Source organism: Heteronotia binoei, chromosome 6 (assembly GCF_032191835.1).
Source record: "Heteronotia binoei isolate CCM8104 ecotype False Entrance Well chromosome 6, APGP_CSIRO_Hbin_v1, whole genome shotgun sequence".
Classification (NCBI taxonomy): Eukaryota; Metazoa; Chordata; class Lepidosauria; order Squamata; family Gekkonidae; genus Heteronotia; species Heteronotia binoei.
The window spans coordinates 134707845-134733405 of NC_083228.1; the positions used below are offsets into that span (position 1 = coordinate 134707845).

Consider the following 25561-nt stretch of genomic DNA (forward strand, 5'->3'; position numbering starts at 1 on the left):
GTAAAGTTATGACATGGAGTGAAATGGACAAATTAACAAGAACTTTAAGAGACTATGATTTAAAAGTTTTTAAGATGGGTGGAAAAAAGTTCAGAAGATATGTAGAAAAAGAGTGGAAAATAAAAGGACATTGGACAATTTTTGATAATGATTTAAGTTTTAGAAAAAAGAAGAATATTAATTTTTGTTTTTGTTAGTTAAGGGTACCTTTAAATATAAGTATTTTAAGTAAATAACAAGTAACGGGGGGAGGGGTGGGTGAAAAGTAATATATGGGTTAGATAAAAGAAGTTATTAATGATGCAAGAAATATAATTTGTTACCACATATTACTAAATAAAAAAATTGTGTTTACCAAACGTGACCTAGGCCTTGCCCCAAACAGCAGATTCTCTGCAGCAACAGACTTTTGTCCTATCAGGGAACAGCTGTGGGTCAGTGTTAGAGCAGCTTGAAATGCAGAAGGTCCACTTCCTCCAGTGGAAAGGACCTCCGATCTTAGAATCTCTCCCTATACGGGAGCACATACAGCCAGGGCTGCGGCAACTGCACTGGCTGCCAATAGTATTCCGGATTCGCTACAAGGTGCTGGTTATCACCTTTAAAGCCCTATATGGCCGAGGACGTGTCTACATAGGGACCATCTCTCTCCACATGTTCCTCAGAGGGTACTGAGATCTGGATCGCAGAATTTACTGTCAATCCCCAGGCTGAGGGAGGCGGGACTGAAGGCTACCAGAGAACGAGCCTTCTCGATTGCTGCCCCCCCACTGGTGGAACCAACTCCCAGAAGATGTAAGGGCCTTGCGGGACCTTGCCCGGTTCTGCAAGGCCTGCAAGACGACTCTATTTCGACTGGCCTTTAGCCAAACTACAGTATAAGCAGATGCCCAGCATCGCTGAATGTATTGTACCAACTCTAGCGCCAAAAATTGTTTTTAATTATTTTAAACTGGTTTAAACGGTTTTTAATTGTTTAACCGGTAATCGATGTTTAACTGAACTGTTTTGCTTACTGTTTTTATTGTTGGTGTTTGATTGCTGTTAGCCGCCTGAGCCTTCTTGTCGGGGAGGGCGGGATATAAAGACGAAGAAATAAATAATAAATCATAGAACCGGAAGCAGCGTTCCCTCTAAACTGAGTTAGTGTGAGATGGCTCATGGTATTTAGCCTCTGGCTCACATGTTTTTGTCTCAGCTCCAGAAAAAATGGCCCCGGAGCAAAGTAACTGATGCAGCAGCTCACAATTTTAACGCCAGTAGCCCACAAAGTAGAATTTTTGCTCACAAGACTCCACAGCTTAGAGCGGCGTTCCCCAAAGGCAGGGTCGTGACCTGGCACTGGGCCGCGGAGCCCTCGACGCCGGGCCACATGGCCTCCAGTCCCCTGGCCGCCTCTCCCCCCGTCTTCCCCCGCATGGCGCCTCTCTTCCCCAGGTTTCGCGCCTCTGCACCTCCTTCTCCCACCCTTCCCCACCGCAGGCAGGTCAGTTTCATCCTGTGCAAAGCCCTTTCCCCCCCACCATCACCTGATCAGTGGGAAATCCACGCTGAGCTCATTCCACGCTGGGCCAAACCGCTGCAGGTCAAACAGACCATGGCTGAAAAAGGCGCATGGCTCCTCCCTCCTTGGCACTTCCTGGATGGTGCTCGACCATCTCCTTTCCGTATTAGGCCACACCCCTCTTATGTAGCCAATCCTCCTGGAGCTTACAGCAGGCCCTGTACAAAGAGCCCTGTAAGCTCCAGAAGGATTACATCAGGGGTGTGGCCTAATATGCAAAGGAGTTCCAGCTTAAAAAAAGCCCTGGGTCTAATCCATTTTACCCTATAGCTTCTTTGCCTGCTGCCTATGTAGATAGGGATGCCAACCTCAAGGTGGGACCTGGGCATCCTCCACCCCCGCCAGGAATTATAGGTGACCTCCAGACCACAGAGATCAGTTCCCCTGGAGAAAATGGATGTTTTGGAGGGTGGGACTCAATGCCACTAGAGCCCATTGTAAAGTAAAGTAAATTTATTTTTATATCCCGCCCCTCCCCCGCCAAAGGCGGGCTCAGGGCGGCTCACAGACATGGAACACCATGATTAGAATAAAATACAATGAAAACAAGAGTTTAAAATACAATTCAATTATATAAATTAATTAAAATAGATAAACAGGTGCTATAAGGTGCTATTGGTCACAATCATACCTGAGATGGCTAGATGGCTACAGGTCAATTTCAATTTAGCCAGGTTCTGTCTTAAAGGCAAGCTGAAAGAGAAAGGTTTTGCAAGCCCTGCGGAACTGATTCAGGTCCCGCAGGGCTCGCATCATCTCTGGAAGTTGATTCCAGAGATCCCTGTCCATTGAGATCCCTGTCCTCCCAGGCTCCACCCACCCCCCAAATCTCCATGAGTTTCCCAATCTGGATCTGGCAACCCTACCCCTCCATCCCTGCCAGCGGCTGGAGGAAACCTGGCAACCCTAAGACTGAAAGGAAGAAGGCATCCATCTCAGGAATTCAAGCATGGTGCTGGCAAGTTTACCAAGGGAACATAAGAACATAAAAGAAGCCCTGTTGGATCAGGCCAATGGCCCATCCACTCCAACACTCTGCGTCACAGAAGAACATAAGAGAAGCCATGTTGGATCAGGCCAGTGGCCCATCCAGTCCAACACTCTGTCACATAAGAACATAAGAGAAGCCATGTTGGATCAGGCCAGTGGCCCCTCCAGTCCAACACTCTGTGTCACATAAGAACATAAGAGAAGCCCTGTTGGATCAGGCCAGTGGCCCATCCAGTCCAACACTCTGTGTCACAGAAGAACATAAGAGAAGCCATGTTGGATCAGGCCAATGGCCCATCCAGTCCAACACTCTGTGTCACATAAGAACATAAGAGAAGCCATGTTGGATCAGGCCAGTGGCCCATCCAGTCCAACACTATGAGTCACATAAGAACATAAGAGAAGCCCTGTTGGATCAGGCCAATGGCCCATCCAGTCCAACACTCTGTGTCACATAAGAACATAAGAGAAGCCATGTTGGATCAGGCCAATGGCCCATCCAGTCCAACACTCTGTGTCACAAAGTGGCCAAAAAAACCAGACGCCATCAGGAGGTCTGTCAGTGGGGCCAGGACACCAGAAGCCCTCCCACAGTTGCCCTCCCCCAAGCACCAAGAATAAAGAGCATCACTGCCCCAGACAGAGTTCCATCAATATGCTGTGGCTAATAACCACTGATGGACCTCTGCTCCATATGCTTACCAATCCCCTCTTGAAACTGGCTATGCTTGTAGCCGCCGCCACCTCCTGTGGCAGTGACTTCCACGTGTTAATCACCCTTTGGGTGAAGGAGTACTTCCTTTTCTCCGCTCTAACCCGACTGCTCAGCAATTTCATTGAGCGCCCGCGAGTTCTCGTATCGTGAGAAAGGGAGAAAAGGCCTTCTTTCTCTACCTTCTCCATCCCACGCATCACCTTGTCAACCTCTCTCACGTCGCCCCTCAGTCAAGACCCGCACGGTAGGAGGTACCCAAAGCCGGAGGAAGCGCTCAACAAAGGGGAATGAAGAAGTCGAGCTAAGAGCTGACGGGACGGGGAGGCACTGCCCGCGGGCTTTACCTTGTGTCCTCTCTGCCGTGACCTTGGAGAAGAGCGACACCTGGGAGACGGCGACGAAGGGCAGGCCCAGGACTTGCAGGAAGATGCCCACCACCAGCTCCGTGAGGAGGAAAGCAAAGCTGCCTGCGGGGGACGAGGAGCACACGAACACTCAAGCCCTGGTGCATTGAGGTCAGTCTTGTCCGCTCAGACTGGCATCAGCTCTCTAGGGCAGCGGTGTCAAACTCGTTTGTTATGAGGGCTAAATCTGACATGAGACCTTGTCAAGCCGGGCCGTGTGCGTCATAAAACGTAATGCCGGGTAGCGGAGATTTTAAACACTATAAAGGACACCGACAAACGCAATGATTTCTTTAAAAAAAAAAAACCCTTAAAAATAAAACATGCTTAAAACATTAGATCTTGTTGGTCTTGGAGGTGCTTTCTTTGCATCTCTCCTGTGCAAGCCAGGCTCTTTCAATTGCCAATAAAGCAGATTGGATTGGAGCAAGCTGGCAAAGCAAGCATGCTTAAAATGTTAGCACTCGTTGGTCTTAAAGCTGCTTTCTTTGTATCTCTCCCATGGGATCCAGGGAACTGGGCGAAGGAAGCTCTGGCTCTTTCCTTCCTTCCCCAGGGGTCCAGGAGGGGGAGGAACCTCAGCCAACAGAGAAAATAGAGGCTCTGCTCTGTAGTTCCTGTGCAATTGAGCAAGCCTGGCAAAGCAAGCTGTGATGCAGAAGGAAGCAAGAGAGAGGGAGAAGGAAGCAAATGAAGAGCCAGTTGCTCGGGGGCCTGAGAGGAGCCTTTCAGTGTATTGAGTCCTCCTTCCATAGCATGACAGGAGCAACAAGGAAGCAGGTGGATCTATCTGACAGGTCAGGTCAGAGTAACCTTGTCAGCAAGCCGGTTCTGGCTGGACTATGACTAAGGAAAGCACCTGCTGAGATCAGCAAGTATATGGACTGCCTTGATTGGCTGACTTATGTATATAAGGATTGCAGGACCAATCTGTAGTTCTCTCACTCGAGAGGTGGATGCTGGCGGAGCACTTTGTTGCTCAGATCTATGATTATCACCGCACTAGTTACTTTGTATATATCTTGTAAATACACTGCTTTGATACTAGGTACTGGTGTTTGGCTCACCTTCTTTCCGGAGTTTACCCTTGTACAGTTCCCTATTCCTCACTCTGCACACGCACGCACCGATAGAGCCCTCCAAGGGCTTGATTCAGCCCCTGGCCACATGTTTGACACCCCTGCCCTAGGGTCTCAGGTAGAGAACCAGGAAGAGAGGAGGGATGGAGAAGACATTCCTGGAGGCCACCTGGCAGAGGAACGCTCAGTGCTCACAGCAGCAGTGGAAAAGATCTGTGCGGATGGGCGACCTCTGACTGCACTTTCAGTTCAGCACCCAAATTATTAACCAGCCCGCAGGAAAAAGTGACCAACAATACGTGCAACGTGGCAAGCTTGTGGCGTTTGACATTCAGCAGGAGCTCAAGCCAAACAGGCTAGACCAGGGGTGTCAAACATGCAGTTCGGAGGCCAAATCAGGCCCCCGGAAAGCACTTCTCAGGCCCCCGAGCAACTGGCTGTCATCTGCTTCCTTCTCCCTCTCTCTTGCTTCCTTCTGCATCACAGCTTGCTTTGCCAGGCTTGCTCAATTGCACAGGAGCTACAGGCCAAAGCCTCTATTTTCTCCATTGGCTGAGGTTCCTCCCCCCTCCTGGGCCCCTGGGGAAGGAAAGAGCCCAAGCTTCCTTTGCCCAGTTCCCTGGATCCCAGGGCAGAGATGCAAAGAAAGCATCTTTAAGACCAATGAGAGCTAACATTTTAAGCATGTTTTAATTTTTTAAAAAATACATCTATTTGTGTTTGTCTGTACTCTTTATAAAGTTTATCTCTCTGCTACCTAATCTTAAATAGGTACACACATGGCCTGGCCCAACATGGCCCGGCCCTTCAAGGTCTCATTTATGTCAGATCTGGCCCTCATAACAAATGAGTCTGACACCCCTGCCCTAGAGTCCACCTTCCAAAGCAGCCCTGTCCCCTGATCTGTCCCCTGGAGAGCCGTAATTACAGGAGATCTCCAGCCACCAGCTGGAGGCTGGCAAGCTTCTTACCAGCAAGGGCAGTTTTTACATTCTCAGCATTAATTCCGCCCAGCAAGATTTCCTGAGGGCAGGCTGGGTCTTGGGACCCAGCAACTGCATAGCAAGTGCAGCATCGAGAGTCAGTCTGCTCAGAGAGGGGGAACCGAGCAGCAGGGCGAGAGACGGCCCCCCACGCTGCCTGGTTACCTCGGGGCCGGGCCAGAAAAAGCAAGCACCAGACGCAGGCCACGTTGCAGATGACCAGGCCAACCACCAGGAGGACACGATCCTTCAAGCGGGAGCTGAGGCAGCGGACCAGGAAGAAGCCACAAATGACCTGAAGGAAAACCGGAGAAAGACGAGGGTTCAGCCACGCCGTGCAAACCCGCGAGAGACAGACTCAGAATACATGGAGTTGCCCGTTTTGCAAAGTTCGCTTTGCAAAGTTCGCTCTGCAAAATTTACACAGGTGGAAGAATTTGGGAAAGCAGAATTTGTAAATAAAGGATACAGACTACTTGCCCTGACTTGGATGGCCCAGGCTAGCTCAGCAGATCTCAGAAGCTAAGCTTCTGGTTAGCTCAGGGGAGGCCAAACTGTGGCTCGGGAGCCACATGTGGCTCTTTTACACGTACCGTGTGGCTCTCGAAACCCCCACCACCCTACTGGCTGGCTTGGAGAAGGAATCTGTCTCCTTAAGTCACTTCTCCAAGCCAAGACAGTCAGCAGCTTGGAGAATGCATTTAAAGTTAAAGTTGCTTTCTTTCTACCTCTCCCTCCGTCTCCCACCTCTATTTGCCTTTTTTGCCGCTCTGAAACATCTGACATTTATTCTATGTGGCTCTGACATTAAGCACGTTTGGCTGCCCCAGGTCAGTTCTTGGATGGAAGCCAACCAAGGAAGTCCAGGGATGCTACACAGAGGCAGCCAAGGGCAAACTGTCAAGTCCCGGTTTTCCTTCAATCATTATGACTCTCCGTGTGTTTGGATAAGCATTTATTGTAAGACAGGATACAGGGACACTAACATGTAGTCAGCGTTGAAACTGGCATACAGCCGCTGTGCACTGATCATATACCCTTGCGATGGCAACTACAAGCGCACCTCAATTTAGGGCGCAAAGACAGTTTAAACTTAGCGGCTACAAATCAAGCAAGTTGAGGGTCAGAGCTCTATTCGTCAGGTGTGTGTGTGTGTGTCAAGTGTTATCAAGTGGCTTCCGAGTTTGCTTCCCTGTTAGAAATTATAAATATAATTTACCAGAAATTATATTAGATTGGGTTGTTAGCTGCCAGTTTGGTGTAGTGGTTAAGTGCGTGGATTCTTATCTGGGAGAACCGGGTTTGATTCCCCACTCCTCCACTTGCAGCTGGGTCTCTCCCCAGACTTATTTGGTCACACAACCATGCTGTGAGAACCCAGCTAATAATCAACGAGCAAGCACTTGAGAATTTACGCCTCCCCCTTATGTCTTGTATGAACCCCACGGAAGTTATTTCCTCCTATGACAACCTTGTCTCTAATGTTACTTCCCTGCTTAATCCCTCCTTTCCTGTGGTTTTTAAAGGCAAATCTAAATATAATCCCTGGCACTTGCAGCTGCTGGAATGGCCTTGGGTCAGCCATAGCTCTCGCAGGAGTTGTCCTCAAAAGGGCAGCTTCTGTCAGAGCTCTCTCAGCCCCACCTACCTCACAGGGTATCTGTTGCGGGGGAGGGAGGGAGGGGAGATTGTAGGCAACTCTGAGACTCTGTCCTTGAAAGGGCAGCTTCTGGGAGAGCTCTCTCAGCCCCACCCACCTCACAGGGTGTCTGTTGTGGGGGAGGAAGGTAAAGAAGATTGAATCTCAGCACCTCAGAGCGGCTCACAGAGTGTAAGGTGGGATATAAATCCAATATCCTCTTCTCCTCTGAGACTCTGAGATTCAGAGTACAGGGTGGGATATAAATCCAATATCATCATCTTCTTCCTTCTTCGGAGTTTTTGGAGGCTAGATGGCCATCTGACAGCAATGCTGATTCTGTGAACTTGGGCAGATCGTGAGAAGGAGGGCAGGAAGGGTTGCGTCCAGTGTTCCCTCCTCTAAGCCGTGGAGCTTTGCAAGCAAAACTTCTACTTTGTGAGCTCCTGGCATTAAAGTCGTGAGTTGCTGCACAAATTAGTTTGCTCTGGGGCCATTTTTCCTGAGCTAAGACAAAAAATGTGTGAGCTGAAGGCTAGAAAACTGAGCTAGCTCACACTAACTCAGCTTAGAGAGAACGCTGGAACAGTGCTTAGTTCTCTTGGCCCTTTCTTACACACCCAGGGAAATGCTGATCGGTGCTTTGAAATCAGGCTGCAACTTTTGTCCAGGCCAGTTTGGATCCTGGAGGGTTTTTTGGCCATCTTCTAGGCATGGAGCAGGGGTCACTGGGAGAGTGGGGACAGCTATTTGTGAGCTTCCTGCATTCTGCAGGGGGTTGGGACTAGATGACCCTGGAGGTCCCTTCCAGCTCTTAGGATTCTGTGAAATCAATGCCTTGAAGGTGACTTGAAATCTACTGCCTAGACTCATTGCTCTGGTCCTCAAGGGCAAGCCAGAGGGTCGTGTATGCGACCAGGTCCTTACCTCCACACCGCACAGGAAGTACATGAGGCTGTTCTCCAACTCCCCAAAGTTCAGGTACCGCTGAGTGATGGGCGTCACCATGGTCTAAAGAGAAAAACAACACAAGAGGGTTTGCCACAATGCGAGGAAACCCCAGGGCGATGAGAACACAAAAGGCAGTTGAACTACTGTGTGGCACATGCCCACTCAAAAACAAGAGCACAAGATCCATTCTGCACGAGGGAAGGGGGCACAGAGGGAGCCAATGCTACCACGCTCCTCTCCCCCTGATTTCTGCCAGGGCTTTTTTTGTAGCAGGAACTCCTTTGCATATGAGGCCACACACCCCTTGTCAAGCATCGGTATTTCAAACGAACGAGCTAAGCTTTGATACAAATACTCATTTTATTGATAATCCGGTATTGCTTCAAGGTACGATACCTTGAGAGTGATGCAAGGTTTCACACAGCATAGTGTTTTACGGATTACTTCAAAGGCACAGGGAAAGATAGCTTCAAGACATAACATACACATGTGAATTGCTACAGTGGTTACATCGTCCCTGTTTCCCATACATTCCAACTCTGGTTGATAAGTGATTTGAATGGGAAGTGGCCGTGGGAGGCGTTTCTTAGTTTCTGTCATCAAAGTTACTACATTTTCTACATTACTAAGCCAATGTGGGAAAGTGGAGGAAGGTGACAAAACGGGAGGGAGAAGCAAGCTTTTGAAATGCAAGGACAGTAGAGAGGAGTTTTATTGGGGCTAGCAGAGAAACAGGATTTCAATAGCTGTATTGATCTGCAGCATAGAAATAGCGATCTTGACACCCCTGATGTAGCCAATCCTCCTGGAGTAGGCCCTGTAAGAAGAGCCCTGTAAGCTCTTGGAGGATTGGCTACATCAAGGGGTGTGGCCTAATATGCAAAGAAGTTCCTGCTACAAAAAAAGATCTGAAAGTTACCATTCCTCCTCCTCCCCCTCCCCCAGGACATCCACAGGTTGAGAGGTGTGAGGGAGTGTGAGCCCAGATCAGAATAGGGCCATAGAACATGGGGAGAAGGGACTCAGACCTGCCCCCCTGTGCTGTTTTCCCAATCTGAAATGGTCCTGTTTGCCCCACAAGGACCCTTCCATTCCTGTGGAGCCCCAATAGAGCAAGAAGTGGTTTCTTGGATTACTTCAGATCAAAAGAGCAGCATGGTGGGGGCGGATCCTAAGCCCCTCTCCCCACAGTCCCAGTCTGAACTGGACCGCTGGATGAATGAGAAGCATGGGACTCCAGGGGAAATTTCTCTTAAGACCAAAAGAGAAGCCACCTTGGATCGTGCCAGTGGCCCATCCAGCCCAACATGCTGTGTCCCACAGTGGCCAAAATCCAAGCGCCCTCAGGAGGTCCACCAGCAGGGCCAGAACTCCAGAAGCCCTCCCACTCTTGCCTCCCGAGCACCAAGAATACAGGGCAACACTGCCCCAGACAGTGTGTTTCCTCTATACCTTGCGGCTAAAAGCCACTGTGGGAACTCTGCTCCAGATGTTTACCTAATCCCATCTTGAAGCTGCCTATGCTTGTAACCACCACCACTTCCTGTGCCGGTGAATTCTGTCTGGAAAGGAGGACTTCCTTCTTTTCTTTGGTGAAAAAGGACTTCCTTTTTCTGTTCTAAGCCTACTGTTCATCAATGTCATGGAGTGCCCCTAAGTTCTTGCATTGTAAGAAAGGATGAAAAGTACTTCTTACTCTGCCTTCTGTATCCCATACATAATTGTGTAAAGTTTCTTAACCCAACCCAGAGGTATCCCAGAGGAAGACATAACTTGTAATTAGTCTATTCCACCTCACAGGACTGTTGTGAGGATAAAATAGGGAAAAGCAGCTCTGTGTATGGACCCTTGGGGGAAGGGGGGGGGGAGAGACAGACAGATGTTTGAAATTCCAGCTAAATCCTCAGTAAGGTTGCATAGTCCAATTCAAGAAATATCTGGGGACTTTGGGGGTGGAGCCAGGAGACATTGGGGGTGGAGCCAGGAGCAAGGGTGTGACGAGCATAATCGAATTCCAAGGGAGTTCTGGCCATCACATTTAAAGGGACAGCACACCTTTTTAAACGCCTTCCTTCCATAGGAAATAATGGATAGGGGCACCTTCTTTTGGGGCTCATAGAATTGGACCCCCTGGTCCAATCGTTTTGAAACTTGGGGGGTACTTTGGGGCGAGGCACTAGATACTATACTGAAAATTTGGTGCCTCTACCTCAAAAAACAGCTCCCTCAGAGCCCCCGAAACTTCCAGATCAATTCCCCATTATACTCTATGAGAATGGATCTCCACATAGGGAATAATGAAGTGCTCAGCAGACATTTCTCTCCCCCGCCACCCCGTTTCTGGCAACTCTGAAGTGAGGGATTGGCGTCTCTACTCACAAGTTGCTGCCAACTTCTTCAAAGTAACACAGACACCCCATCCCAAGAGGAAGCCTTTCAATCGGAGACTGAAGCCTCCAAAGGCACATGGTCCTCTGGGGGTAGGGCTTCTCCCCGCCAGCCAGCTGACTGGGGGTGGGAAGGAGTCTGGGAAAGTGGAAGAACCCCCAATGGGACCTGGGGATTGGCAAGCCTACGGTGTATGGACCCTTGGGGGAAGGGCGGGGGGAGAGAGACAGATGTTTGAAATTCCAGCTACATCCTCAGCATTATGACACATTCAGGTATGGCAATAGGGTTGCTAGCTGTCCCAGTGGGCAAGCTCCCACTGCCCTGGGCCTTTTCACTCCAGTAGATGCATGGAAGAGAAGTGATGTCATAAAGTTGTTTCTGGTTTGTGCCTGGAAGTACTGTCATGACACTCCAGGAATGTATACATCTCTATGACAAAAACAGATGAGTGAAGTCCTAGAGTGCTGCGATGTCACTTCCAGGTACAGACAGGAAGTCATATCAAGTTGTACATCACGGCATAACATTGCTCCAAGCAACCCATCCCCCCCCCCCAAAAAAGCTCCCACTGGCTGCCATAACTAAGCTAGCAAATACAAACAGATGAGTTTATTCCTAGAGTGCTGGGATGTCACTTCCAGGTACAGACAGGAAGTTATGTCAAACTGTACGTCATAGTGTGGCATTGCTCGAAGTAATGTATACCAGCATTGGGCACTTGAAATATTTATATCCTGCATTTCCTTCGCCAAGGAGGCTAACAAGGACAAAGTCAGATCCAATGAACCAGATTAAGAACATGTTAAAAAGGCATTCTTGCTTGGGATGAGCTGGAGTTCCACATGCAGACAGACACTTACCTCCAGAGCTGTTTGGTTGAAGAGGGTGATGAACTGGGCCGTGAGCAGAACCACCACTTCCTCCCTCAAATACTCTGGAATGACAGAAGACGGCTCCTCAGTAGGGTTGCCAAGTCCAATTCAAGAAATATCTGGGGACTTTGGGGTGGAGCCAGGAGCAAGGGTGTGACAAACATAACTGAACTCCAAAAGGAGTTCTGGCCGTCACATTTCAAGGGACCACGCACCTTTTAAATGCCTTCCTTCCATAGGATACGATGAAGAATAGGGGCACCTTCTTTGGGGGCTCACAGAATTGGATCCCCAGGTCCAATCTTTTTGAAACTTAGGGAGTATTTTGGGGAGAGCCACTGGATGCTATACTGAAAATTTGGTGCCTCTACTTCAAAAAGCGGCCCTCAGAGCCCCAGATACCCACATATCAATTCTTCATTATTTTCTATGGGAATAAGTCTCCATAGGAAATCATGAGTACCCAGCAGACATTTCCCTCCCCTCCCCCCGCTTTCTGATTACCCTGAAGCGGGGGGAGGGCCTCCAAACCAGGGGATCCCACCTGGGGATTGGTAACCCTACTCCTCAGCCCTCCTGGGACACTGAAGCAGAGGACAAAATGGCTGACCCCACCTGCCCCACTCAACCAAAAGGGAGACGGGAACCAAGAAGCCAGAAAGAGATTGAGACGGGGAAGGACAGCCATGAAAGAGGGAGAAAAAGATTCTTAAAACCAAGGTCAAGATAATTCAGGCCAGATGATTCCCTGTTACCAGGGGATTTTTTTTGTAGCAGGAACTCCTTTGCATATTAGGCCACACCCCTTGATGTAGCTAATCCTCCTGGAGCTTACAGGGCTCTTCGTACAGGGCCTCCTGTAAGCTCCAGGAGGATTGGCTACAATAGGGGGTGTGGCCTAATATGCAAAGGAGTTCCTGCGACACAAAAAGCCTTGCCTGTTCCCATGTACAGGTGTGAAACTCAAGACAGTAAAAAAGGCTGGCAGGAAGAAAGCAGATTCCTTCGAAATGCAGTGCTGGAGGAGAATTTTGTGGATCCTGTGGCCAGGCAAAAAGCCACTTCCGCAGGAACAGATGAAGACTGAAGGGCCTTTCGGACGGGAAAGAAGAAACAGATAGCAAGACAAAGCGTAGATCTCCGTAAAACTTATTTCTGTGGCTCCGAATAAGGATTCCAGTCATTGTAAAACGCTGAGAAGGCATGTCCGTTTGTTTGCTGTCGATTTCAGTCTTCATCTGTGCCGGTGGGAGTGACTTACCTGTTGAATATTATCAGTTCCTATGGAGCCGTTTGATTGCTCGAAAAAGTTCACCGTGGGAGCAAGAAAGAGCGGGTGCTAAAAGCTCCAACGCGGAGAATAAGAGAGAAGGGACCGTCCCTCTTTTCACTTTTTTCGAAAAGAGAATTTCTCATGGGACTGTGTTCTGTTATTGCATGGATGTGAATAATGGCCAAATAGACATTGTTAATACGTGGTATAGATTAAAAAGTGTGTAAAATGTTTGTGTGATATTCGGGGACTCATTGAGCTCCCATTATGTCAGGGGTTGTGTTTATCAGTACCACCTGGAGGCTGGCAACCATACCTCAGGCAGAGGTCTTCCACATAACCTACCACTTCCTTTTTCAGGGGGATTATTTTTGTATTTTTATGGGCATGTGTGTGTGTGTGCGCGCGCACCTGGAAGTCATGGCGCCCTCTGACTGACCCCTACTGGGAGCCTGGAGGGCATCCTGGGAGGAGGATGAATGAAGCCTGCCGCTGCCTCCCAGCTCTGGTATTCCAAGGACATCTCCCATCCAAGAACTTGCTAGAATCGACCATGCTTAGCATCCACGACCTGACGAGACCGGGCTTGCCTGGGCTATCTCAGTCAAGGCTACTTCTGGAGCTGGAGATGACGGGGATCGAACTTGGGACCTTCCGCTTGCTAAGGAGATGCTCTTCCATTGAGCCCCTCCCCTCAAGTTTGCCAGTTTGGTGTAGTGGTTAAGTGTGCGGATTCTAATCTGGGAGAACCAGGTTTGATTCCCCACTCCTCCACTTGCACCTGCTGGAATGGCCTTGGGTCAGCCATAGCTCTGGCAGACTTGTCCTTGAAAGGGCAGCTGCTGTGAGAGCCCTCTCAGCCTCACCCACCTCACAGGGTGTCTGTTGTGGGGGAGGAAGATAAAGGAGATTGTGAGCCGCTCTGAGACTCTTCGGAGTGGAGGGCGGGATATAAATCCAATATCTTCATCTACCTCACAGGGTGTCTGTTGTGAGGGAGGGAGGTAAAGGAGATTGTGAGCCACTCTGAGACTCTTTGGAGTGGAGGGCGGGATATACATCCAATATCAACTACCTCACAGGGTGCCTGTTGTGGGGGAGGGAGGTAAAGGAGATTGTGAGCCACTCTGAGACTCTTTGGAGTGGCGGGCGGGATATAAATCCAATATCATCATCTTCGTCTTCTTCTTGCCAGGCAAGACCCAAGACTTGCCTAACTCTGCCCTTTGGCTGCACAGCACGCTACTCACCTCTCCAGGCGCTGAAGTCACCAAAGGGGTTCTTCTCTCTCACACCAGCCGCCTCCTCATCCGCCAAGTGGCCATTCGGCACGTAACGGCAGTCATCCCCCACGACAGGCCCCCGGGGCTCTGCGCAGGTGCTCCCGTAGCTACTCGTCTCCGCTGCCTCCTCCTGGCCCCCCTCATGCTGCATCAGGGGCTCTTCCTCCTCCTCCGCTAACACGTCTGACGACGCGGGCACGACCCGCTCCGAGCGAGGGGGCGGCAAAAGCGGGAGGTCGTGATACAGGGCCATCACAATGAACTGAAGAATGAGCCACACCAGACACATGAAGAGCTGGGGACATACGAGAAGAGAACAGAGAGGGAGAGATCTGAGCACTTCCGTATCGTTTGATTTGATTTATTAGATTTATATCCCGCCCTTCCCGCCGAAGGAGGCTCAGGGCGACTCACAACAACAATACAATACATCGTAATGAAGAATCCAGTTCAATCAAACATTAATTAAGCTGGGAGGGACGGTGGCTCAGTGGTAGAGCATCTGCTTGGTAAGCAGAAGGTCCCAGGTTCAATCCCCGGCATCTCCAACTCAAAAGGGTCCAAGCAAATAGATGTGAAAAACCTCAGCTTGAGAAACTGGAGAGCCGCTGCCAGTCTGAGTAGACAAGACTGACTTTGATGGACCGAGGGTCTGATTCAGTAGAAGGCAGCTTCATAGGTTCATATAAGCATTTAAAACAAATCATCAATTCAACAATTTAAACAGTTAAAACAATTAGAACAATTTTGGTGCTAGAATCGTATACTTTCTGATGGCGTTCAGTGCTCTTTGGTATCCTTCAGTAGTTCAAAGACAACAAGATGGGGGGGGGGAACAAAGGGGAAAGAGGAAGAAGTGGTGGCGGCTACAAACACAGACCGCTTCAAGATGGGTTCGGATAAACATATGAAGCAAAGGTCCACAGGTGGCTACGAGCCACAAGGTATAGGCGGAATACTCCCTCTAACTTGTGGAGTCTTGTGAACAAAAATTCTAGTTTGTGAGCTACTGGCATTAAAGTTGTGAGCTACTGCATTAATTTGGTTTGCTCTGGGGCCATTTTTCCTGAGCTGAGACAAAATGGGTAAGCCAGAGGCTAAGAAACTGAGCTAGCTCATGCTAACTCAGCTTAGTGCGAACACTGCTACTGTCTGGGCAGTGATGCTCAGTATTTTTTGCTTGGGGGGCTGCAGAGGGAGGGCTTCTGGAGTTCTGGTGGACCTCCTGATGGCCCCTGGGTTTTGGCCCCTGTGTGACACAGTGTTGGACTGAATGGGCCACTGGCCTGATCCAACAGGGCTTCTCTTATGTTCTTATGTGACACTGAGTGTTGGACTGGATGGGCCACTGGACTGATCCAACATGGCTTCTTTTAGGTTCTTATGTGACCCAGAGTGTTGGACTGGATGGGCCACTGGACTGATCCAACATGGCTTCTCTTAGGTTCTTATGTGACCCAGAGTGTTGGACTGGATGGGCCACTGGACTGATCCAACATGGCTTCTCTTACGTTCTCCACCCTTGCATAGCTGTGTGTGTTAAGTGCTGTTCCATTCTGTTCCTCCAGATTCTGCCCTAACAGTGGCCTTTTGTCTGGAGTTCAGGTTGCACATCAAAACAATCAGATGCTGTGCAACTCCCACTGCCTTGATAACCAGCCACAGCTTTTCACGATCCACACAGCTGAAAGCTTTGCTGTAATGTATAAAACGCAACAAGACCTGCCGGGCAAACATGCTGGGTTGTGTTCAGTTAGACCAGGGTTGGCCAAAGTTGCTTAATGTTAGAGCCACGCAGAATAAACGTCAGATGCTTGAGAGCCACAAGACATGAACATCAGATGTTTGAGAGCCACAAGACAGGAAGAAAGGGGAGGGAAGGGGAGAGAGGGGAGGAAGGGGAAAAAAGCAAACGGGGGAGGGAGGGGTTGAAAGAAAGCAACTTTTAACTTTAAATGCATTTACCAAGACTCTGGCTGGCTTGGCTTGGAGAAGTGATTGAAAGAGACAAATGCCTTCTACAGGCTTGCTGATGGGGTGATGAGAGCCACACAACATGCGTGAAACAGCCACACGTGGCTCCCGAACCACAGTTCGGCCACCCTTGAGTTAGACAATCCTCAAGTGCCACTACTCACCCCAGGCGAGGTGTACTTGTTGACCATGAAGGGTCCCAGCTGGAAGTCAAAGAGACACAGGAAGAGGTTGCAGGCCGGCCCTGGAACAAACATGTCAAGTCAGACGCCCACGGACAGAAAGCAAGGCCCCCAGGGAAAGGGGAGGAATAAATAGTTCTAATTTTTAAAACTGAAGTAAGTAATGGCCCAAGTAAGTAAGTAAGTAATGCCCCAAGTAAGTAATGGCCCAAATCCTGGACGTACATCAAGGAAAGTTTCCCTGACAGCCCAACTGACATGACTAATTTTCACACATGCTAAATAATGCAGTTTCCATCCACTTCAGTTTCAATCCACTTCAGAGAGCCAGTTTGGTGTGGTGGTGAAGCGTGCAGACTCTTAGCTGGGAGAGCCGGGTTTGATTCCCCACTCCTCCACCTGCACCTGCTCTGCTGGAATGGCCTTGCGTCAGCCATAGCTGTGGCAGAGGTTGTCCTTGAAAGGAAGGTAAAGGGGATTGTGAGCCGCTCTGAGACTTTAAGATTCGGAGTGGAGGGTGGGATATAAAGCCAAAATCATCATCATCTTCTTCAGTGATTGTTTGCAAGCGGATCTTGCCATCCCACACAATAAAATCCAGTTGCAAAGTGCATTGAGAGTGAGTTGAAAGTGCACTATTTACTGTGAGTGAAAGCGCCAACAGACAGCACAAAGAATCCCAAGTTCAAGCAACCGATAGGAAGCTCCATCATGGACAGAGGTCTTCCCAGTTCCCCCTCTCCAACAAAGAGGTTCACAATTGGCAACTGCTTGAAGCCCACGACATGCATATCTATTGCCCAATAAGAACATAAGAACGTAAGAGAAGCCATGGTGGATCAGGCCAATGGCCCATCCAGTCCAAACCTCTGTGTCACACAGTGGCCAAAAAAAAGGAGGTTCACAATTGGTGCTAGAAGCCCTTCCACTTTGCCCCCCGCCCCCCCAGCACCAAGAATACAGAGCATCACTACCCCAGACAGTTCCAATAATATCCTGTGGCTAATAGCCACTGATGGACCTCTGCTCCATATTTTTATCCAAACCCCTCTTGAAGCTGGCTACGCTTGTAGCCGCCACCACCTCCTGTGGCAGTGAATTCCACACGTTAATCACCCTATGGGTGAAGAAGTACTTCCTTTTATCCGTTCTAACCCGACTGCTCAGGATTTTAATTAATGCCCACAAGGTCTTGTATTGTGAGAAAGGGAGAAAAGTACTTCTTTCTCTACCTTCTCCATCCCATGCATAATCTTGTAAACCTCTATCATGTCACCCCGCAGTCGACGTTTCTCCAAGCTAAAGAGCCCCAAGCGTTTTAACCTTTCTTCATAGGGAAAATGTTCCAACCCTTTAATCATTCTAGTTGCCCTTTTCTGCACTTTTTCCAATGCTATAATGTCCTTTTTGAGGTGCAGCGACCAGAACTGCACACAGTACTCCAAATGAGACCGCACCATCGATTTATACAGGGGCATTATGATACTGGCTGATTTGTTTTCAATTCCCTTCCTAATAATTCCCAGCACGGCGTTGGCCTTTTTTATTGCAATAAGTGTGCCCGGAAGGGCACTGAAGGATCCTGTTTAATGCCATAGACAGCTTCAAGAGGGGAATGGATAAGCATATGGAGCAGAGGTCCATCAGTGACTATTAGCCACAGCGTACTGTTGGAACTCTGTCTGAGACAGTGATGCTCTGTATTCTAGTGCTTGGAGGGGGGGGAGAAGTGGAAGGGCTTCTAGCCCCACTGGTGAATCTCTTGATGGCACTTGGTTTCCTGGCCACTGTGTGACACAGAGTGTTGGACTGGATGGGCCATTGGGCTGATCCAACATGGCTTCTCTTGTTCTTATGTGACACAGAGTGTTGGACTGGATGGGCCATTGGCCTGATCCAACATGGCTGCCCTTAAGTTCTTATGTGACACACAGTGTTGGACTGGATGGGCCATTGGCCTTATCCAACACGGCTTCTATATTCTTATGTCTGGGGCAAGTGATGCTCTGTATTCTTGGTGCTGGGGGGGGAGACAGTGGGAGGGCTTCTCTGATGTTGTTATGTTAACAGCCTGCATGCAATCACTTGCTTCTGGCTGCCAGCCAGTCTTAGGATCTCCTGGCTATCCTACAGACACGGTTCCATATGATAATTAATTAATCTTAATTCGGGAAGTTAGCAGGGTCAGCCATTGTTCGTCCTTGGAGGGGAGACTCCCTGAGAACACCCAGCATTGCTACACGGAGGCAGCCAACGCCAAACCACCTCTGTTCATCTCTGGCCTTGAAAACCTCCCTAAGGAGTTGCTGGAAATCGGTTGCCATTTGGCAGCTCATTATTATTACTATTATGGGGAAGAGAGGAAAGAAACCAGCTTACCGATAAGCAGTCCGACCTGCCGGCAAGCCATGACCGCCGCAAACACCGTGGCGCGCTCCTGCGACGTGGTGGATCGCGTCAGGTAGCCGAAAATGGACGCCCCCGCTCCTGTCCCCACACCTGTCCATCCAAGCACAGAGAAGACGGGAACAGATGGCGCCCACATCCCCAGCGACTGCCCCTTCCTGCCCCATCCCACACCTGCAAAATACGCCTAAGAAGCCGAGACCGGCTCTTACCTGCTACGAGCCGGCTGCTGAGTATCATCCATTTGGAGCCGTCGACAAAGTACATGAAGTTCCCTGCACGAGAAGGCACAGAGATGCTCATTTATTTACGTTATTTATAGTTCACCTTTCTCACAGGGGTTGAAGGCAGATTCCGCAAAGGGAGACTGCACAACCACCAAAAAGGGGACATCCGATACCCAAAGCGTAGGGAAGGGCTGTGGCTCAGTGGTGGAGAATTTGCTTAACACACAGAAGGTCCCAGGTTCAATCCCTGGCATCTCCAGTTAAAAGGAGGTGATGGGAAAGAGAGCCACTTTGGTGTAGTGGTGAAGCGTGCGGACTCTTACCTGGGAGAACCGGGTTGGATTCCCCACTCCTCCACTTGCACCTGCTAGCATGGCCTTGGGTCAGCCATAGCTCTGACAGAGGTTGTCCTTGAAAGGGCAGCTGCTGTGAGAGCCCTCTCCAGCCCCACCCACCTCACAGGGTGTCTGTTGTGGGGGAAGATGATAAAGGAGATTGTAAGCCGCTCTGATTCAGAGAGAAGGGCAGGGTATAAATCTCCAATTCTTCTTCTTCTGTGCCTGAGGCCCTGGGGAGTTGCTGCCAGTGTTAAGTAGACGGTACTGACCTTGATGGACCAATGGCCTAAGAAGGGTTTTTTATGAGCAGGAATGCACAGGAACGCAGTTCCGACTGCCTTGGTGACAAGGGGTGCGGCCTAATATGCAAATGAATCCTTGCTGGGCTTGTTCTGCAAGGCTCTGCACAAAACAATGGTGTACGGGTGTGGACTAATATGCAAATGAGTTCCTGCTGGGCTTTTTCTAACAAAAAACAAAAGTCCTGGGTCTAAGTCTAAGGCAGCTTTGTGTGTACTTTAGGGTTTCAGAAGTCCAGAATCGCCAGGAAGAACTGAAGCAGGAATAAGTATCCACATCAGTACAGAAATTACATATATAGGCTCCACCCCCAAAGGCCCCAATTATTTCTTGAATTGGACTTAACACTACTCCCTGCCCTCTCCTGCCCCATGCCCAGCCCCTGTCCCCTACGAGTGCTGTCGGGCTTACCAGCGATCTGAAATAAGTTGGCAAAGAGGATGATGGCCTTTGTCTGGCGGGTGCGGTCCGACCAGTAACCGAAGAGCGGCCCCGTGAGCAGCCCGGAGAAGCTGAAGGCGGAGATGGCCAGCCCCAGGAAGTAGGGCTCGGCGTCAAGCATCTGCAGGTAGGCCCAAATGGTGGGTAGGATCACGGCTGGAGGGGAGGAAGGGAGGGGGGAAAGGAAAAAAGGTCACCCAAAGAAAGGTGATAGTCAAGAACAATACCCTTATGATAGCATAGCCGCCTGCTTTTGTCAGAGACTGATGCACGCTCCCCCCCCCAAAAAAAGTCCCTTCCCCATGACCCCCCCCCCATCCACAGAGGTCCTGATCAACATTTCCTCTAAGCCAGGGGTGTCAAACATGCAGTTTGGGGGCCAAATCGGGCCTCTGGAGAGCTCCTACCAGGCCCCCGAGCAACTGGCTGCCATCTGCTTCCTTCTCCCTCTCTCTCGCTTCCTTCTGCATAACAGCTTGCTCTGCAAGGCTCGCTCAATCGCACAGGAGCAACAGAGCAAAGTCTCTATTTTCTCCATTGGCTGAGGGCCCTCCCTTGAGGAGGAAGGGGGGAAGGCAGAGCTTGCTTTGCCAGGCTTTCTCAATCGCACAGCACAGCTACTGAGCCAAGTCTCTCTTCGTTCTATTGGCTGAGGCTCCTCCCCCCCCCTCCAGACCTCTGGGGAAGGAAGGAAAGAGTCACAGCTTCCTTTGCCCCATTCCCTGGATCCCGTACGAGAAATACAAAGAAAGCACCTCTAAGACCAACAAGTGCGAACATTTTAAGCACGGTTTAGGTTTTTTTTAATAAACACTTATTAATAAATATTTATTAAAAAACTTAAACTTAAATCTTTAGTCATGTTTGTCTGTGTCCTTTATAAAGTTTATATCTCAGCTACCTAATTTTAAATAGGTACACACATGGCCGGCCTAACATGGCTCGGCCTAACGAGGTCTCATTTATGTCAGATCCGGCCCTCATAACAAATGAGTTCGACATCCCTGAGTTACACTGCATTTTTTAAAATTGTAAACAGCCCCGAGTCTCCTGTGGGCAAAGGGTGGGGGGGTATAAATTAAATAAATAAAGTAATTAAAAAGTCCAGGCAGGATGCAAAGGAGTTAGTGGAGGGAAAGCACCTGGCTTGTAATGTCTGGCCGTGAGCTTTTCTTTTAAAGCTAAAAGTCCTCCTAGGTAGTCTACTATTCCTAGAGTCGCCAATCCCCAAGCTCCTATCAGACCCCTGAGCAACTGGCTGCCATCTGCTTCCTTCTGCATCACAGCTTGCTTTGCCAGGCTTGCTCAACAGCACAGCAGTTAAAGATCAAAACCTGTATTTTCTCCACTGGCTGAGGCTCCTCCCTCGGGAAGGCACGGCAGAGCTACTGAGCCAAGCCTCTCTCCCTTCTGCTGGCTGAGGCTCCTCTCCCTCCTGGTTCCCTAGGAAACGAAGGAAAGAGCCAGAGCTTCCTTTGCCCAGTTCCTTGGGCCCCATGAGAGAAATACAAAGAAAGCACCCTTAAGACCAACGCGAGCTAATGTCTTTAAGGATGTTTTAAGGGGGTTTCTTTTAAATTATCTTTGTCTGTGTCCTTTATAAAGTTTGTATCTCTACTACCCAATCATAAATAGGTACACATGTGGCCCAGCCCAACCCGACATGGCTCAGCCCGACAAGGTCTTATTTATGTCAGATTCGGCCCCCCTGAGCTTGACACCCCTGCCCTAGAGTCCACCCTCCAAAGCAGCCATTTTCCTCCAGGGGAGCTGATCTCTGCCAGCTGGAGATCAGTTGTCAAAGCGGGAGATCTCCAGGCCCCACCTGGAGGGCTGGTAACCCTGCTACAACATTCAGGAGCTCCTTCGCAGGCAGCATGTTGTGTGCTGGCATGAAGCAACCCAGCCTGTGCCCTTTGGCTCGCTATACAACTCCTCCTTCGCTCCTTAGCCCGGAGCTCAACAAGCAAAGTCTTCTCTCCTGACCCTTCCCCGGAAGGATTGGTTACAGATGCCGCTCGCAGCGTGTAAAATATTAAAGCGGGCGATCTATGAAACCCGGGAGGGAGAGTGCCAAGCGAGCAACGCTCCAGATAAGACTTGAGTTTGCCAGGAGTTCAAGGGCATGGGGCACTCCAAGCTGCAATGAGGGCCCCCAATAAGAGGCAACATCAATCTTTGGGGTGCAAATTGGATGCCCCCTCCCCGCAGTGCTCACAGGTGCACAGAATCCCCCTCCAAAAGCCACCCTCGCCAAACATATGAAGCTGCTGTAGGGTGGCCAAGTCCAATTCAAGAAATATCTGGGGAGTTTGGGGGTGGAGCCAGGAGACAATGGGGGTGGAGCCAGGAGCAAGGGTGTGACAAGCATCAGTGAACTCCAAAGGGAGTTCTGGCCATCACATTTAAAGGGACCGCACACCTTTTCAATGCCTTTCTTCTGTAGGAAATAATGGATAGCGGCACCTTCTTTGGGGGCTCATACCATTGGACCCCCTGGTCCAATCGTTTTGAAAATTGGGAGGTATTTTGAGAAGAGGCACTGGATGCTATACTGAAAATATGGTGCCTCTACCTCAAAAAACAGCCCCCTCCCAGAGCCCCAGATACCTGCAGATCAATCCTCCATTATTTTCTATGGGAATAAATCTCCATAGGGAATAATGGAGTTCCCAGCAGGCATTTCCCTCTCCTCCCCCCCGCTCCTCCCTCCAAACAGGGATGCAGTTCCGGCTGGCTTGGCTTCAGGGGGCATGGCCTAATGTGCAAATGAGCTCCTGCTGGGCTTGTTTTATTAAAAAAAAAAAAAAGGCCCTGCTTCTTCCTCAATGTTGACATTGGCATCGGGACACCAAAGCTGGCACTGATGCAACCTAAGGCTAGCCTAAATCTTCACTTATTGCAACCCGAGCCACGCCTGACTTCCTGGAGTTATTACCAAGAATGGCAGACACTGCAATAGGGCAAGCAGCCTCCACCACCAAATCTCCAGGAATCTTCCGGCCCTGAGTTGGCAACCCTATCCGCCATCCTGTCCTTTGCCCACTTCCCTTCCTGGCCCTGAAGCGCTTCCTAAGATTCCAAACCAGAACGAGCACAGACACACACAAACACCCCAATATTTGTGGCTGTATTTCCATCTTCCATCACGACATCTTTTTCACTTGCCTTTCACGTGCTCAGCATGTGAACCGATGCAGCGCCAGAAGCGCTTTAGCAACGTTTGGCCAGTTTTGTGAAGGCATGTTCAGCCCCTCACCCCTTCCCCCAGCCCTGGTTCCCGCAGGAGGCCTCATTAACACAGGAAGCCCCATTAAACACAATCTGGAGCTGTACAGAGTCTTGCACTGCCTATCGCCCATTGGTGCTGTGGGGTGGGGGGGAGCATGGTGGGAGGGCTTCTGGAGTTCTGGCCCCGCTGGTGGACCTCCTGAGGGCACCAGGGATTTGGCCACTGTGTGACACAGAGTTAAGCTTGCCAATCCCCAGGTCCCAGCGGGGGTTCTCCCGCTTTCCCAGGCTCCTTCCCGCCCTGTCAGCTGACCAGCGGGGGGAGGCTCCGCCCCCACAGCCACCATGTGACTTTCCATCTCCGGAAGCTTCAGACACCTATTGGAAAGGCTTCCTCTTGGGATGGTGTGTCTATGTTACTTGGAAGAAACTGGCAGCTACTTGTGAGTAGAGAGGCCAATCCCTCACTTCAGAGTCGCCAAAAACGGGGCAGGGGGGGAGGGAAATGTCTGCTGGGCACTTCATTATTCCCTATGTGGAGATCGATTCTCATAGGGTATAATGGGGAATTGATCTGGAGGTATTAGGGGCTCGGGGGGGCTATTCTTTGAGGTAGAGGCAGCACATTTTCAGTATCGCATCTAATGCCTCTCTCCAAAATACCCCCCAAGATTCAAAATGATTGGACCAGGGGGTCCAATTCTATGAGCCCCAAAAGAAGGTGCCCCTATCCTTCATTATTTCCTTTGGAAGGAAGGCATTTAAAAAGGTGTGCTGTCCCTTTAAATGTGATGGCCAGAACTCCCTTGGAGTTCAATTATGCTCGTCACACCCTTGCTCCTGGCTCTGCCCCCAAAGTCTCCTGGCTCCACCCCCAAAGTCCCCAGATATTTCTTGAATTGGACTTGGCAACCTTACACAGAGTGTTGGACTGGATGGGCCATTGGCCTGATCCAACATGGCTTCTCTTATGTTCTTATAAATGCTGCAAATACGTAGAATGAGGCAAATATGGGGGAAATGAAACTGAATCCTTCCCTGCTTGAGATGGCCATTTACAACAACAGCTTTCTATGCTGATAAGGCCAATGGAAGTAAAACTGAATTTTGTAAAACAGATAAATTTAGAATGTACAAAAAAGTCAGGTAAATGGTTGGCTTATACGTTGAGGGGGGGAAATGATATGAAAACTACAAGATGATGATAAATTATACATGGCTAGGGATGCCAATCCCCAGGCGGGGGCAGGAGATCCCCCGGTTTGGAGGCCCTCCCCCCGCTTCAGGGTCATCAGAAAGCAGGGGAGGAGGGAGAGAAGTGTCTGCTGGTGCTGGGCATTCCATTATTCCCTATGGAGACATTCCCATAGGAAATAATGCAGAATTGATCCACGGGTACCTGGGGCTTGGGGAGGGGCTGTTTTTTGAGGTAGAGGCACCAAATCGTCAGCATAGCATCTGGTGACTCTCCTCAAAGCACCCTCCAAGTTTTGAAAGGATTGGACCAGGGGGTCCCAATTCTATGAGCCCCCAAAGAAGGTGCCCCTATCCGTCATTATTTCCAATGGAGGGTAGGCATTTAAAATGTGTGCATTTAAATGCGATGGCCAGAACTCCCTTTGGAGTGCAATTATGCTTGTCCCAACCTTGTTGCTGGCTCCACCCCCCAATATCTCCTGGCTCCACCGCCAAAGTCCCCAGATATTTCTTGAAATTAACTTGGCAACCCTATACATGGAGCACGTTGCTATACAAAAAATTATTTTAATTATTATTCCAATTTGTGTAGAGATCATGATGTACCACCAGGGGAAAAAATATTAAAACAAAAAGAAAACAACGATGTTGACTAAGGATGTGAAAAGTCAAAAAGCAAACAGATTTGATGAACAAAACTGGTTTTAAAGTTGAAAAAAAGTAAAATATTTGGATATTACGTGGACAAATATGAATGGTATGTTATTTCAAAATAAAATATTCAAAATAATGATGTTAAAACTCCCCAGCTTCCCCTGCCGAGTGGCCACTTGCAGCAAGAATATCTGTGATCAAAATAAATGTTTAACTAAGGGCGATATCTCTGTTCCAGACATCTGATTACCATTTCAACAATGGCAAAAAGATATATCCAAGTCTGTTTGGCAAAGGAAAAAAACCCCACATATTAAATATAAGATTTTGCAGGATGCTAAGGAAAGAGTAGGACTGGGTTTACCTGATTTGAAATTATATTTTGTTGCCTGTTGTCCGGTTTGGTTGAAAGTAGGGTTGCTAATCCTCGGGGGGGGGGCGGGCAGGGGATCCCCCGGTTTGGAGGC

At 49.4% G+C, this 25561-nt stretch overlaps 1 protein-coding gene across 1 annotated transcript in view; it reads right to left on the minus strand.

Moving 5' to 3' along the window:
- LOC132573412 (major facilitator superfamily domain-containing protein 8-like) overlaps nt 1-25561 on the minus strand; it is a 43940-nt gene that overhangs the window by 13502 nt on the left and 4877 nt on the right. Inside the window, exons 2-10 of the mRNA XM_060240913.1 lie at nt 19983-20168; nt 18919-18981; nt 18680-18799; nt 16283-16362; nt 14112-14439; nt 11577-11650; nt 8302-8385; nt 5901-6030; nt 3614-3736 (exon numbers count right to left, since the gene is read on the minus strand). Coding sequence (XP_060096896.1) covers nt 3614-3736; nt 5901-6030; nt 8302-8385; nt 11577-11650; nt 14112-14439; nt 16283-16362; nt 18680-18799; nt 18919-18981; nt 19983-20168 — 1188 coding nt within the window. The remainder of the gene's footprint in view (nt 1-3613; nt 3737-5900; nt 6031-8301; nt 8386-11576; nt 11651-14111; nt 14440-16282; nt 16363-18679; nt 18800-18918; nt 18982-19982; nt 20169-25561) is intronic.